The 13,067-nt window shown below is 45.9% G+C and overlaps 1 protein-coding gene across 3 annotated transcripts in view; it reads left to right on the top strand.

Annotated features, from left to right (window-relative positions):
• KDSR (3-ketodihydrosphingosine reductase) overlaps positions 1-8,989 on the top strand; it is a 39,775-nt gene extending 30,786 nt beyond the window's left edge. For 2 of the 3 annotated variants that reach the window (XM_043559036.1, XM_043559038.1), the window contains 3 exons: positions 930-1,031; positions 2,447-2,683; positions 5,124-8,989. In XM_043559036.1, coding sequence (XP_043414971.1) covers positions 930-1,031; positions 2,447-2,683; positions 5,124-5,243 — 459 coding nt within the window. In that variant the 3' untranslated portion in view covers positions 5,244-8,989. The remainder of the gene's footprint in view (positions 1-929; positions 1,032-2,446; positions 2,684-5,123) is intronic. The other variant, XM_043559037.1, reaches the window with a different exon arrangement.
• Positions 8,990-13,067: the final 4,078 nt, after the last annotated feature.

Raw genomic sequence — 13,067 nt, 5'->3', positions numbered from 1 at the left:
ATAAATAAGTGTTAAAAAAAAATTTTTTTTTTAAATGAGCAATTTTATTGCTTTATCAAAGGCATTTTATTTTATTTTTAAATTTTTCTAAGTTTATATATTTTGAGAAAGAGCGAGCGAGCAGGGGAGGGGCAGAGAGAGAGAGGCAGAGAGAGAAGCCCAAGCAGGCTCCACACTGTCAGTGCAGGGCCTTGTGTGGGGCTCATACTCACAAATCGTGAGACCATGACCTGAGCCAAAGTCAAGAGTCGGACACTCAACCCACTGAGCTACCCAGGCACCCCTATCAAGGGCATTTTAAAGCAAAACTGACATTTAAAAATTATTTTAAGATTTTTTTTTAATGTTTGTTTATTTTTGAAAGAGAGAGAGAGAGTGGGGGAGGGGCAGAAGAAAGGGGGACAGAGGATTCGAGGCAGGCTCTTCGCTGACAGCAAGGAGTTTGAACGGAGGCTTGAACTCACGAGCCATGAGATCATGACCCGGGCCGAAGTCAGACGCTCAACCCACTGAGCCACCCAGGCGCCTCTTTAAAGACTTTTTAAATTTCTGTACATTTATTACTGCAAGTGCATGTGGCAGTGGGGAGGTGCCGCTACTGTGGTTTGTGCTAATGAGCTAGCAGTTTCGCCCATCGGTGCAGATGTCACTCGGCGACGAGGCGATTAAGGTCTTCGTATTGTTATGACCATCATTTTGTCCTCCTGGATCCCCTGAAAGGGTCTCAGGAGCCCCAGCGTCCACGGACGTACATTTTGGGAACCACCTGTGTCCCTGTTCCAGCCCATCTGCCAAGGCCACGTTCATCTGTGAGCTCTGACGTAGGCTCTGTCACCCTGGTATGCCACCTAGAGTGGCCCGCTTCGTTGTTTCTGATGTGCTGTTTCCCTTCCTGGTTACTCCCATTGCCTCTTCTCCTTTTCTTTTAGCAAGGAAATTTTAACAGTTCCATTGGCTCAGATGGGTACATGCTCTCATCCCTGACCTGTGGAATGGCTCCTGTGACTTCTATTACTGAAGGGCTCCAGCAGGTGAGCTATGCCTACGTCAACGGACAGATGGACGGACAGACAGACAGTGCCTTTCATTGAACCCCAATGAGAAAAGGCTAAAGGAAGACTCAGTGCCTTCATCTGAGGATGGGGCAGTATCCATTGTCTCCCTCCCTGTGTCAGGGACACGAAACTTGGACGTAGGTTAAAGACACCACCGGAGGGGTTCCGACAGGGGAGAGGTCTTCTGTGTTCTGGGCACTGTGGACACAGAGAGGGAAGGCCGCTTCCGCCCTCGGGGTGTTTGTCCGGGTTCTCGTCTGAGAACCACCGATCCGAGTGTTTGCGGTAGAGTGATGGAAGGTACTGGGTATCGGAACAGAACACCTTTCCTAGGCGAGTCAGGTCACGGGCAACTAAGCCTAGGGAGGTAACGAGTCAAGGATTCCACGCAGAGCCTACTCTTCCACAAATCGTGGTCCATCCAGGCCACACGGAAGTTAACCGCTTGTGGATGTGCTGCGTGCAGAATCAGGAGGGAGCAATGTCTCCAGCCCCAGGGGCTTTCGGGCTAGGGGGAGAGACAGACAAAAAAGTGCTACCCGTGCCATGTCATATAACAAGTGTCCTAACAGAGGGCTGGCTCTGCACAGACCCGATGGCGGATGGTGGAGTGTAGACGGAGAGAAGGCTGCCCGCGAAGGGGCCTGTCTACGCCGATGGGTAGTTTGTATAGTTTATAACCAGGTACGAAGTTACGTGCCGCCGACCGTGTCTAGACTGAAAACCCAAATGACGCGGGTGTGGGTTTCCCTCACTCTTCTCTTCCACGACTCTGTGACTTCCTCTTAGAGATGGAGGCTGTACTACATGACGCCCCTCTCGGCCCGCGCCTGGCACATGCTAGGAGCTTCGGAGGCTGGCTGGAGCCGCCGCCTGCGTTCCTCACGTGCTGTGTGGTCACCTTGTCCCTTCTGCTTCCGTGACGCCAAACCTAAAACTTGAGCACGGAGCTGCTTCCTCCACTCCGGTGCCGAATACGCTTCTTTGAGACGTTTCCCCGGGCTGTAACCGCACTGCCCACAGTAGAGCCCTGTTTCCCAGCGTCCCGGCCTCGATTCCGTATTGGCGCTGTGATCAGGATCAGTGTTCGTGTTCACTCAGGAGCCCGACGAGGCAGTGGGTGGCGTCCCTGGCCCCCCTCCTTCTGCCCCGCGCGTGAGGGGTCAGGTCCATCCCTCCCTCCCTCCAGTCCCTGGTCCGCTCCTTTCCCCAGCGGCCTCTGCTCTCGCAGTACGGGCCTGGGACGCCGCGGTCGGCCCCCTGCCTGGGTCTCACGCTCTGCGAGCCAGAGGTCGTCACTGGGGCCCCGAGGGCCTATAAAATGTTTGGTTCATCTGGTACGAGTGTGCTTGTTGAGATAAAAATTTTTCAATTAGATTTTCCACACAAAGTCCAGATTTCGGACCTCTCTTGGGAAATCAGAAGGCCTCACGGCACCTGGCAGTAACCAGCTGGGGCAGGTGACGGCCCCTCCGGTGACACAGGACGCGGCCCCCCCATCCCGGGGGCCTCACGGCACCCGTCCCAGGCCCGGTGCACCAGAGTGCCATCACTGTTCCACGCCGGTTTTTCTGAACTGCAGACCCACCTGGCATGGCAACCCTCAGTGGCTCCCCAGTACCACTGAGGTAAACAGCTTCCGTGATGTCACGTGGGGTAACCCTCTGACCTTTGACCCCGCTCGCCCTCTGCCTTTCTTCCCCCTCTTTCCAAGACTTTGTCTCTGCCCCTCTATCCCCACGCTTCCTTTTTCTGACCAACTGTTCCAACCAACCCACCAACTGCAAGTCTCACCTTATATGTTGCTTTTTTGCAGAAAACTCCCAACAGTAAAATTCCTTGGACTTCAGTATTTTGGTGTTTTGGCATGCGGTGTTACAGTTGCTTTTTCTTGATGTGTTTTTCTTTCCGTTAGGTGTTTTTTCTTTTCAAGTAATACACTTTATTTTTTAGGACAGTTTTATGTTGACAGAAAAGTTGAGTTGAGGGGCCCCTGGGTGGCTCAGTTGGTTGGGCTGAGTTGCGTGGGTGGACCTCCGCCCAGGTCACCACCCCAGGGTTCCCCGAGCCCCACAGCCGGCTCCCTGAGGTCAGGGCAGAGCCCACTTCGGATCCTCTGCCCCCCTCTCTGTCTGCCCCTCCCCCGCTCATGCTCACTCGCCCCAAAATAAATAAAACATTTCAAAAAAACTTGAGTTGAAATTAGGGAGCTCTCTTCCTGTCCCCACCCGGCTCCCCATTCTTAGCATCTTGCATCAATTAGCACGGTCTGTTGTCCCCGTTGATGAGTCAGTCTGCAGACGTCATTGGTTTGCATTAGGGTTCAGTCTTGGGGTCACACCTGTTTTGACAGGTGTATAGCCGCCACGTGACCATCGTTGGACTGTCACGTGGGATAGTTCTCCAACCCGAACATTCTCCTGTGCTTCGCCTGCTCGTCCCTCCCTCCCTCCTCCTGAACCCCGGGCAACCACTGACCTCATTGCTGGCCCTGTCGCTTTGCCTTTTTCCAGCCTCCCTTTGGTTCTTAGTTTTTTCAGCGTTGTCCTGACACGCCCTTCAGAGAACCAGTGTTCTCAGGGCTCCCTCGGAGCAACAGCGGCCCCTGTGCCACATGCCCCCCTCCCCCCCGCCCCCCCCCCCCCCCCCCGCGCGGCCGCGCTGTCCTGTGGGCGGGGCCTCCTGAGATTCGCCTCCACATCTCCATCGAGGGTGCATCCAGAGTCTAGACTGCCGTGGCCCCCTCCGCTGATTTCTACCCAGACAGATGAGGAGTTAGCTCATCTTCACGCCCTCCTCCTTCCGCTTACAGCCACCTCCCCTCCATTCGCACCCCCCCTTTTTACTTCTGTTGCGATTTGGGTCAGATCTGTATTTGAGGTCATCATTATTTTGGCTATTTAAATGCTATTCGCAGCCGAACTCTGTATTACACATTATCAATTTTCCTTTCTTGTGCAACCTTTTGTTTTCCCCGGAACCGTTATTGGCCTTTTTCTGTGTATGATTAACAATGACCGTCTTCATTTCCTCTCTGACATATCAGGCACTCTGTCAATTTCCCCTTCTGGAAGGAATCCTTCCTGGAGCCTCCGAGCCACCCGTCAGGACTGACTGCTGCAAGTCCGGGGGTCCCCTCTGCCTCTCATCTGGGCCGGGTCCCCCGCCTCCTGGGTCACATGACATTGTTTTTCTTTGTTGACCCCTTAATGTGCCTTTTTAACTCTTCTAATACTTTTCTGGAAAAGGGCACGTGGGAGGCAAGGTTTTTGAGAACGGGTGTCTTTGAAAATGCTTCTCCTTGTGTTTCTAGGAATTTAAAAAATTCCTAGGGAGAGCGCAGTGGCAGAAAGAGTGACAGTTAATGGACATCCGCTGTCTCAACTGGACGCAGTAATTACCTCCTCCAGCTGGTTGTCTTTCCAATTATCTAATAAGCTCGTGGAGGGCAAGCACGGTGTCTTTCTGCCCACAGTGTTAGCGCTGAGCATACGGTCTGACTTTTGCGATCAGAACGTAAGTCTTGCACCACAAAGCCTTAATGGTAGTTTGGATATTTGGGATGCTGGAGTGGCTCTTCCCTAGCTGGTAGAACCCTAGGACTAGTGGGAATACCTGTTTTTGTTCTTTATATAATGTGAGTTTATTAATTGGACAAATACTTCGCTGTGACACCTCTGACGGACACGTGCCGTCCAGGGGTGCAGAGCGGACAGCTCCTGTCCTCTGTGTTCTCCTGACACTTCTGGGATTTTCGCCGTGCCTATCCTTGGAGCAGATGGGAAGACGTGTCTTAGAAACCGTTTATCAGGGGCACCTGGGTGGCTCAGTTGGTTAAGCATCGGACTTCGGCTCAGGTCACAATCTCCCGGTTCGTGAGTTCAAGCCCCACATTGGGCCCTGCATGCTTGGGATTCTCTCTCTCCCTCTCTCTCTGCCCTTCTTCCACTCATGTTCCATCTCTCTCCCTTTCTCTCTCAAAATAAACAAACCTTAAAAACAAACCCTTGAAGAGAGCTGTTTTTTTGTGCTGTCGGACGAGCTCAGGGGTCTGTCTCTGTCTTGCAGGTGGTTACCATGGGCCTGTTCCGCACCATTGCTCTGTTTTACCTGGGAAGTTTCGACAGCATAGTCCGTCGCTGCATGATGCAGAGAGCGAAATCTGAAGTTGCAGACAAAACTGCCTAATTCTTACCCCGGGAGAAAAGACTGTTTCTAAATAATCTGAACAGCCTGCTGCTTAAAGGGACCCAGATTGTGGCCTACAGCCACTTAAATGTGTTGCTTTTGAATCTGTGAGATTGGACCAGCGCTCTTCAGGTACCTGGCTCAGGCGAGGGGATAGATGTTCAGCGCCAGGTGATATTATTAATACTATGCAAATATGGAACGGGAGGCCCCTGATTGTCTGAGGTGGAGACATGAGGATCGTATGGGACCGAAGGGCCTGTGAGCAGGGGAAAGAACGTCATTCCAGAGTGATCATTTACATTTTTCTATTTATTCTCTTTCTTCCTCCACTGAGATTAAGCCCAGAAATGTACCTTATGATACATAGGACGACGTCTCGAGGACATTCTTCACCTTCCACGAAAGGCATTCTGTGGGTTTTGGGAGCCTTTTTTTTTCCCCCCCTTCTTTTTAACATGGTGTATTTGATTCAAGAGGAGTTTCACACATTGCTGGAGAGCCTGAATGCACGAGAGAGCCCCTGACTCACTGTGCTTCTGGTGGAAACGCGTGGCTTCTCTCTCTCTTTGATCCCGTAAAACGACAGGGGGATGAGAGAGGGCAGTGCAGTGGAAGGGAAGGAGAGAAGGATCCTCCAGTAGGAAAAATCACGCTTTCCTGCCTTCTTTGGATAGACGCGAATGCTTAGAGCACTTGTCCTTTTTCATTCACGGGGAAAGGCAGCCTCCCCCAATTTTTTCTGAAGAGAAATAAAATCTTAGAAGCTTAAAAGTTTACAATTTCTTCACTAGCCATGGTGACGTGGAGCCCGCCCATTCCGTTAGAGGGCTCTTTCCATTCTTCCCATCCCTTCCTTTCCAGTTTTGCTGATACTGCTATACTATTTTTGTAAAAAAACAAAAACAAAACCAAAAAATGACCAGTGGAAATTTTTTGACTTGACTTTTTAAATTAACTCCTGAATTAATTAAAACACGAAAAAACTCAGAAAAGCGTGACATTCTTCTCGTAGCATACATGTAGCTTTTAGGAAAGGCTGATGAGCGTCCACGTACGGTTTCCTCATTAAGAAAAGGAAGATAGGACAGGGCCGAGCTCGCAGATCCTCATCTTGGCAAGAAAATGATCACCCATCGTTTCTGTGACTCCTGCTGACCCAGAGAACCTTCTCTTCGTGCCCCATGGTAAGGAAGCCCAGTTATCACTCCTGTCACATAGCCCTGGAGCCCTCTCGGCCCCGTGACTGCCGTTTTTAGATCCCAAGCTCCGTTGCTCAGTTTAGTGGATTTCTACAATAAAGTGCCTCTGATGAGTTTGGCCGATGTTCCCTGCTTCACGCCATCACTGTACTTGCTCCCCTGCTGAAGGCAAGTCACCTTCCTCATAATGCTACCCCCCCCCCCCCCCCCCCCCCCCCCCGCCGCCTCCTTGCATACACAAGTATGCATATACTATGCATACAAAAGATTAAAGACTTAAAAATTATAGCCAACCTTTTTTGCTCTTGAGTTTTTGGCCCTCTTGACTTCAAAATGACTTCTTTTTTTTTTTTTCCAAGTAAGATGTTTCATGGCTTTAATTCCTAGTGTTCTTTCAACGAGGATCTGGGAATGGCATACTTTAACACTGACAAAGATAGAAGGAATTATTCTTGAATATATACGTTGCTTGGAGTGACTTCATTGCAGTTTGTGGGGGTGGGTTGACGCCACAGTACTTCTATGATTCTTTCAGTCTCATAGAGCCCTCGTTTATTGTTTGCAAACTATGTTAGGTCGTATTTCACAGCCTCTGAGAGAGAGTAATGACTGTGTCTCCTTAAGGTACAGAAAACATTTATGTTAATACCGGGATGTTTCTCACTTGTATTTGTTTCTCTCCTAAATGTTCCTTGAATATCAGCACTTTCTACTGCTGGTCTGTATGAAAATCTAGTCCAAGATGGTGTCTCATTTAATACAGTTCACTATTTAACCACAGTTACTTCAATACACACTTCTCAAGTTATCCTCATAGACTGTACTGTTATTACCTCCAGGGAATCTGCTACCTGAACAAATTTAAGAGCCCCTGTTCCATGGTGGGAACTATTATTCCCAGCCCAATGGAAGCTCCCTCACGAGAGCAGATTTTGTGTAGACCAAAATGTCAGGGAATGGGCTTTTTTTGTCAGAGATGTCAAAGGGCCAAAACTCTGTATCCAGAAAGCTTTGAAAACTAAGGTGGTTTGTTGTTTTTTTTTCCTCTTTCTAAATTCAGTGCCATTATTCATTTGATAGCCAAATCTGATGTATTATAGTTTTGATTTATCCATTTCATCTACTACTCCTTTTTCCTGAAGAGACACTAGTGGGTTTAATTGTAGGTATTGCCCCGGATTCTGTGGAGATGTTCCGTAATATCCAGTGTATGTCCCATATACCTTTTCCAAATCTAACAAATTAAGAAATCTGAAACACATCTGGCCCTAAGGGTTTGGTAAAGGATTATAGAAATTCAGCAGCATCACGCAAAGATCTGACTTCATCCGAAACATGAAAATAGGACAAAGGCAAATTCTATTTTTTATCTTTTTTGGCTCAATTTTTATTCTTTTTTTTTTTTTTTTTTACGTAGACTTGTGTTTTTGCTCAGGGGAAGGAAAACAAAAAACCATGAGTCAGATTGTTCAGGAAGCTATTGGCTTTTTTCTTTTTTTTTTAAAGGGGTCATTGATTCAACAGAAGTGTCTATGCCTTACCTGTGGCAGAAAGAGTTTAATTACAATTCTGATGAAATGTTGGCTTTCTGTTTGTAGCCAACAACAGTTTATTATGTGAGTGTTGGTTCTAAATCTTGTCTCTGCCGGCTTTGGTTTTACTGTTTTGTTATAGCGTATTTGCGAGTATATTTATTTAAAAATGCCTGATGTCATTCATCCATAGAAATACCAAAATATATTCAAGGACCCTTCATTACTGAAAAAGGTTTCAAAAAGGTTTTTGGTTTTTTTTACAAAAAAACCAAGTCAAGGTAATTGTTCTTTTCTGTATTTTTTAATAATTAATTTTCAAAGCTGAGAGAGAGAGAATTAAAAATGCTGTCCATAATGGCCTCTTTACGTTAATACGTATATACGTTTAGTTTTAAATCTGTTTGTTAAACCGTATATTGTCGATTCTTGGAAGTGAAACATTGAGAGACCGTTTCTAATATTTAGATGACAAAAACATTTAGGAAATAGTTGCTTCAATTCAAAGAATTGTACGTCTTTGTCTTTCTAGAAGAAGGCAATACCATGAAAATTTTTTTTACTGAATTATATCATCAACAGATTTAATTTTATTATGTCATGTTCTAATTTAAACATGTCTTACTCACATGAGGACACTTCTAAATATTCATAGTTTTTGATATATGATGCTTTGTATCTTTCTCATGTCCTTAGTTCTTATTAGTAACTCAGTTTGAAAAAGTACCTACTAAACATAACCTTCCATATCCTGGACTAAACCTTGCTTAGTTCGCTGCAGTGATGGCAGATTTGATATTTTGAAGAGGAGTTAATAGCTATTATATTTTACACTTGCTTGATGGGGCAACTTTAAAGACATTTTTAAAGTGTAAGAATGCACATGGCTATTTTGATATATATTAGAACTTGTGTTTGCTACTTTGGAAGCTTTTGTGGCAGAATTGTAACCTAATTTTCATATCTTGTATTTCTGAATCACAACAAAAAAATAAAGGGGGAACAAGCTTTACAGATTTGAAAACTTATTTTTCTAGAAATTTGCATTTTTAAGAGACAGTGAATTAAGCAAAACACAGATCTCTTTCATGATGTTATCCTCACCTTGCATCCTAAACATTAGCAAGGCTTGGTTTCGATCATTTTCTAGGAAGTAATATTTTTCAGAGTAAGTACTTGGTATTCTGAGCCCTCATTTCAAATACATTCTGTGTTTGTGTGACTCAGATGGCGGGGGGCGGGGGGGGGGGGCGGATACCTGAGTAAAAGGATAAGAAATGTGGAATTTAGTAAAGTTTCCTAATGTCATTATGTTTCATATAAAAACAAATAGATTTCCCATACTTTCTTTTTAAAAATTTGTAAATGTTCATTTATATTTGAGAGAGAGAGAGAGAGAGAGAGAGAGAGAGACTGTGTGTGAGTGGGGAAGGGGCAGAGAGAGGGAGACACAGAATCCGAAGCAGGCTCCAGGCTCTGAGCTGTCAGCACAGAGCCTGATGCAGGGCTCGAACTCACGAACCACGAGATCATGACATGAGCCAAAGTCAGACGCTTAACCGACTGAGCCACCCAGGCGCCCCCGATTTCCCATACTTTAAACCTGCATATATTAACAATGAAATATCTCTTAGATGCTGAGGGGCACAGAAGACTGATATATAAAATAACATGCCTTAATATTTCTCAGTCCTCAGGTGGGAAAATTTGGTTTACATTGTGAAGAGATTCTTTGGACATCTTGGTTTGCAAGCTTAAGCTTTCTTTAAATTTGAGCAACGTCTGTACATTAATGGCACACGACATCCCTTCTATAATTTTCACACGGAGGTGTTTAAAAAGGAAAAAAAATACTTCTTTTGTTCCACTCCTGTTGCATACCCCCGATTTCCCCTCTTTGAACATATTTATTGAGTGCCCCTGATGAGCTCGGCATCCAGGCACCCAGGGATACCATCCGCATAAAGAGTTTGTCCCTCCGTGGTGGTGATTACATTTCTCGTTTCTTGCGTCCCTGTGCCTTCATCCCTCTGAAGGCTCTACAAGTCTTCCTGGAGAAAGAGGAATCACTCCCCCATGCCTTTCTTCAGCTTGGGGCCTCCGCATTTTACGCCACAAATGTTTGAATGTCAGAGACTATTGTAGGCTGGGAATGAATGCACAAAGGAAAAATATAGTCCTTGTCCTCAAATAGTTTGTAATCTACAGAGGAAAACATATGCCAGAAATTACACTGTGAATCTGACAATAGCTATGATTCACAGATCGTAATTGACATTGAAACACGTAGCCCGTGCCAGTCACTGTTGTGAGCGTCTCACATTTAATTCATTTCAATCATACACTAACCCTCAAGTGGTACTATTTATACCCCCCTGTTACACGGAGGGGCACAGGCAGAGAGAGGTTAGGTAACTCTCCCAAGGTTACAGCTGCTAAGTGACGGAGCCCAGACCCAAACCCCTGTTTTCTGACTTTTAAGTTTCTCTCCTCAGTACTGACCCTCTTGCGGGCTCGTAGGACTGCCCAGGGAGGTGAGGCATGGCCTCACAGGGGAGGAAGTTCTGGAGATGAAACGTGAGGAATGAGTAAAAATTTGTTACGAGAAGATTGGGTGCATTTCAGCGAGACAAGCAGACGTACGAGGGCAGAAGACACGGGGGATTTCGGCGGATTCCGGAAAGCACACGGTTTACAGAGCTGCGAGAAGGGGACACGTAAGGAAAGGGTGGTGCCCAGGTGGTAGAACTGCACCAGATCATCCCGTGCAGAGGAGCTGAGATTTTAACCTGTGAAGAACTTCGAGCGGAAATACGAAATGGCCACATTTGAGCTTTAAGAAGATCATGGTTCTGGGGAGCCTGCGTGGCATCGTCGGTTAAGCGTCTGACTTTTGGTTCAGCTCGTGAGCTCACTGTTTGTGCGTTCAAGCCCTGTGTTGGGCTCTGTGCTGACAACTTGGAGCCTGGCGTCTGCTTCGGAGTCTGTGCCTCTCTCTCTCTCTCTCTCTCTCTCTCTCTCTCTCTGCGCCCCTTACCTACTTGTGCTCTCTCAAAAACAAGTAACAAACATGTAAAAAGATCATGGTTCCCCATGAACCATAGGGAACCATGGGATTGCTGGGCCCTTGAGTCTTGGCGTAAACAATTCTCATTAGTTTGAAAGATCCCATATTGGATACATAGTTACCCGTCGAGTTGTGTGCCCTCAAAAGATGTCATCGTCTTAACCCCCAGTATCTGTGAATGTGACCTTACTTGGAAATAGGGTCTTTGCAGATACAACCAAGTTACGATGAGGTTATTAGGTTCCTAATCCAATATGGCTGGTGCCCTTAACAAGAACAGAAAACAGACACAGAGAAGGCCAGGTGACAACAGAGGCAGAGATCAGAGTGACCCAGGTGCATACCAAGGAACACCAAGGGTTGCCAGCCATCACCAGAAGCTAGGGAGGGGCAAGGAAAGGTTTTTCCCTAGAGACTTCAGAGAGAGCATGGTTCAGCTGACACCTTGATCTTGGACTTCAAGCCTCCTGACTTGTGGGAGAATAAATTTCTGGTTCAAGTCGCCTAGTCTGTGTGGCACTTTGTTACGGCATCCCTAGGAAACAAAAATATTAACCTTACTTTCTCTAAATGTGTTCATCAGTAAGTAATATCTGGGAGATACTGTGCTCTGTGCTAAAGTGCATAAGGGAATAAAAGTCATGGCACAGAAGAGTAAATTCTTTGCCAATTTCCCCTCTATGCTGTGGTGTTTTACCTTGTCTGGTTCCACTCCTGCAGTTTCAGTCCAATGAGAGCAGTAGCCATTTGAAAAAGAGAATTTCCCTCTCTTATTTTACTTCACTCTAAATGCCAAGTCATGAATTTCAAAGGGAAAACATTTGCCATGAGTAAATTTCCTGCACTTGCGTTTGCAAACCGGAAGGAAACACTATTTGCCCACTATTACACTCACACAACAGAAGGATTTATCTGTCTGCAGTTCGTTGCCTAGTTTCAAAGGTGGTTGCTTAATTATTCTAAACATTTTTTTGAGGTTTAGGGCCCACCATAAATTAGGTAGGTGTCTCAGTGAAAGCAAGGCTTGTTGGTTTAGATTTGGCAAAAGAGTTTTCTCGTGATGACAAGGGTGGTTTGAGAGCACATAGCTGATGAACTGGGTTCCAGAAGACAAGGCTCTGGAGCACTAATGAATCGGGAGCAGTATTACTGTTAGCAACTAATGCTAATTGGGAATTAGTATAATATAATAATAATAATAATAATAATAATATATAATAAATTACCAACAACTTAGGCAAACCATCTGAAGGCACATGACTCTACTTAGCATCAGAGTTCATAATATATATGTCCATTGTATCTCGATAAAGCGGGAAACAACAGAGAAGACACCTGAAGTTGGAATTTAGCATTTTGGATTGCTTGTCTGGGCCTGGAAGATGTTTGGTTTTTTTCTAATTTTTTAAAAATTTAGTAGTAATATTTACAACATGCCTGTATTGAAAATTTGTATGTCCAGATCGGAATAATGTCCTTCTTGAATTTCATAAACTTTGGAAGTGTTGATACTGGCGATGGAGGAAGAGAACTTTCTGAATGATACTGATGCTGTTAAACATCAACCAGTAGGTGGCGAAACCTGGCAATAAAAAGCTTTTTGTTTGGCAGACTGGTGAGTAAAGAAGGAAAACACAGGCCTCTCAGACTCTTGATACAATCTCTATTCCCTGCATCTTGTTCTTTTCCCTTCCTGGTGCTACCCGACCAGAATCCAGCCAGGCGAAGCTGGCCGAAGGGTAGCCCATTGGCTCTTAAAAGTGGAAGACATCCTGCAAAGTCAAAAGCCTATAGAGCATACAGGTGAAAGGTTGTTGGAAGGTGTCAGGCACAGATCTAGGATTCAAACCCAGGACTCCTGACTCAGGCCAGGGCTCTTGCCACTCCCTCGCCAGTACCCAGAGACAAACAGTCAATCCACACACTTCCTACAATACTTGCCCTCACGCTTTAAGATGGAATCTAATAACCAAATCTGAATGCAGGAATGGTTTCGCTCTTTCTGTACAAAGAAAATTCAGGA

Source organism: Prionailurus bengalensis, chromosome D3 (assembly GCF_016509475.1).
Source record: "Prionailurus bengalensis isolate Pbe53 chromosome D3, Fcat_Pben_1.1_paternal_pri, whole genome shotgun sequence".
In the NCBI taxonomy this organism is placed as follows: Eukaryota; Metazoa; Chordata; class Mammalia; order Carnivora; family Felidae; genus Prionailurus; species Prionailurus bengalensis.
Note: the sequence above shows the minus strand (reverse complement) of the source record. Positions and strands in the feature narration are given on the sequence as shown.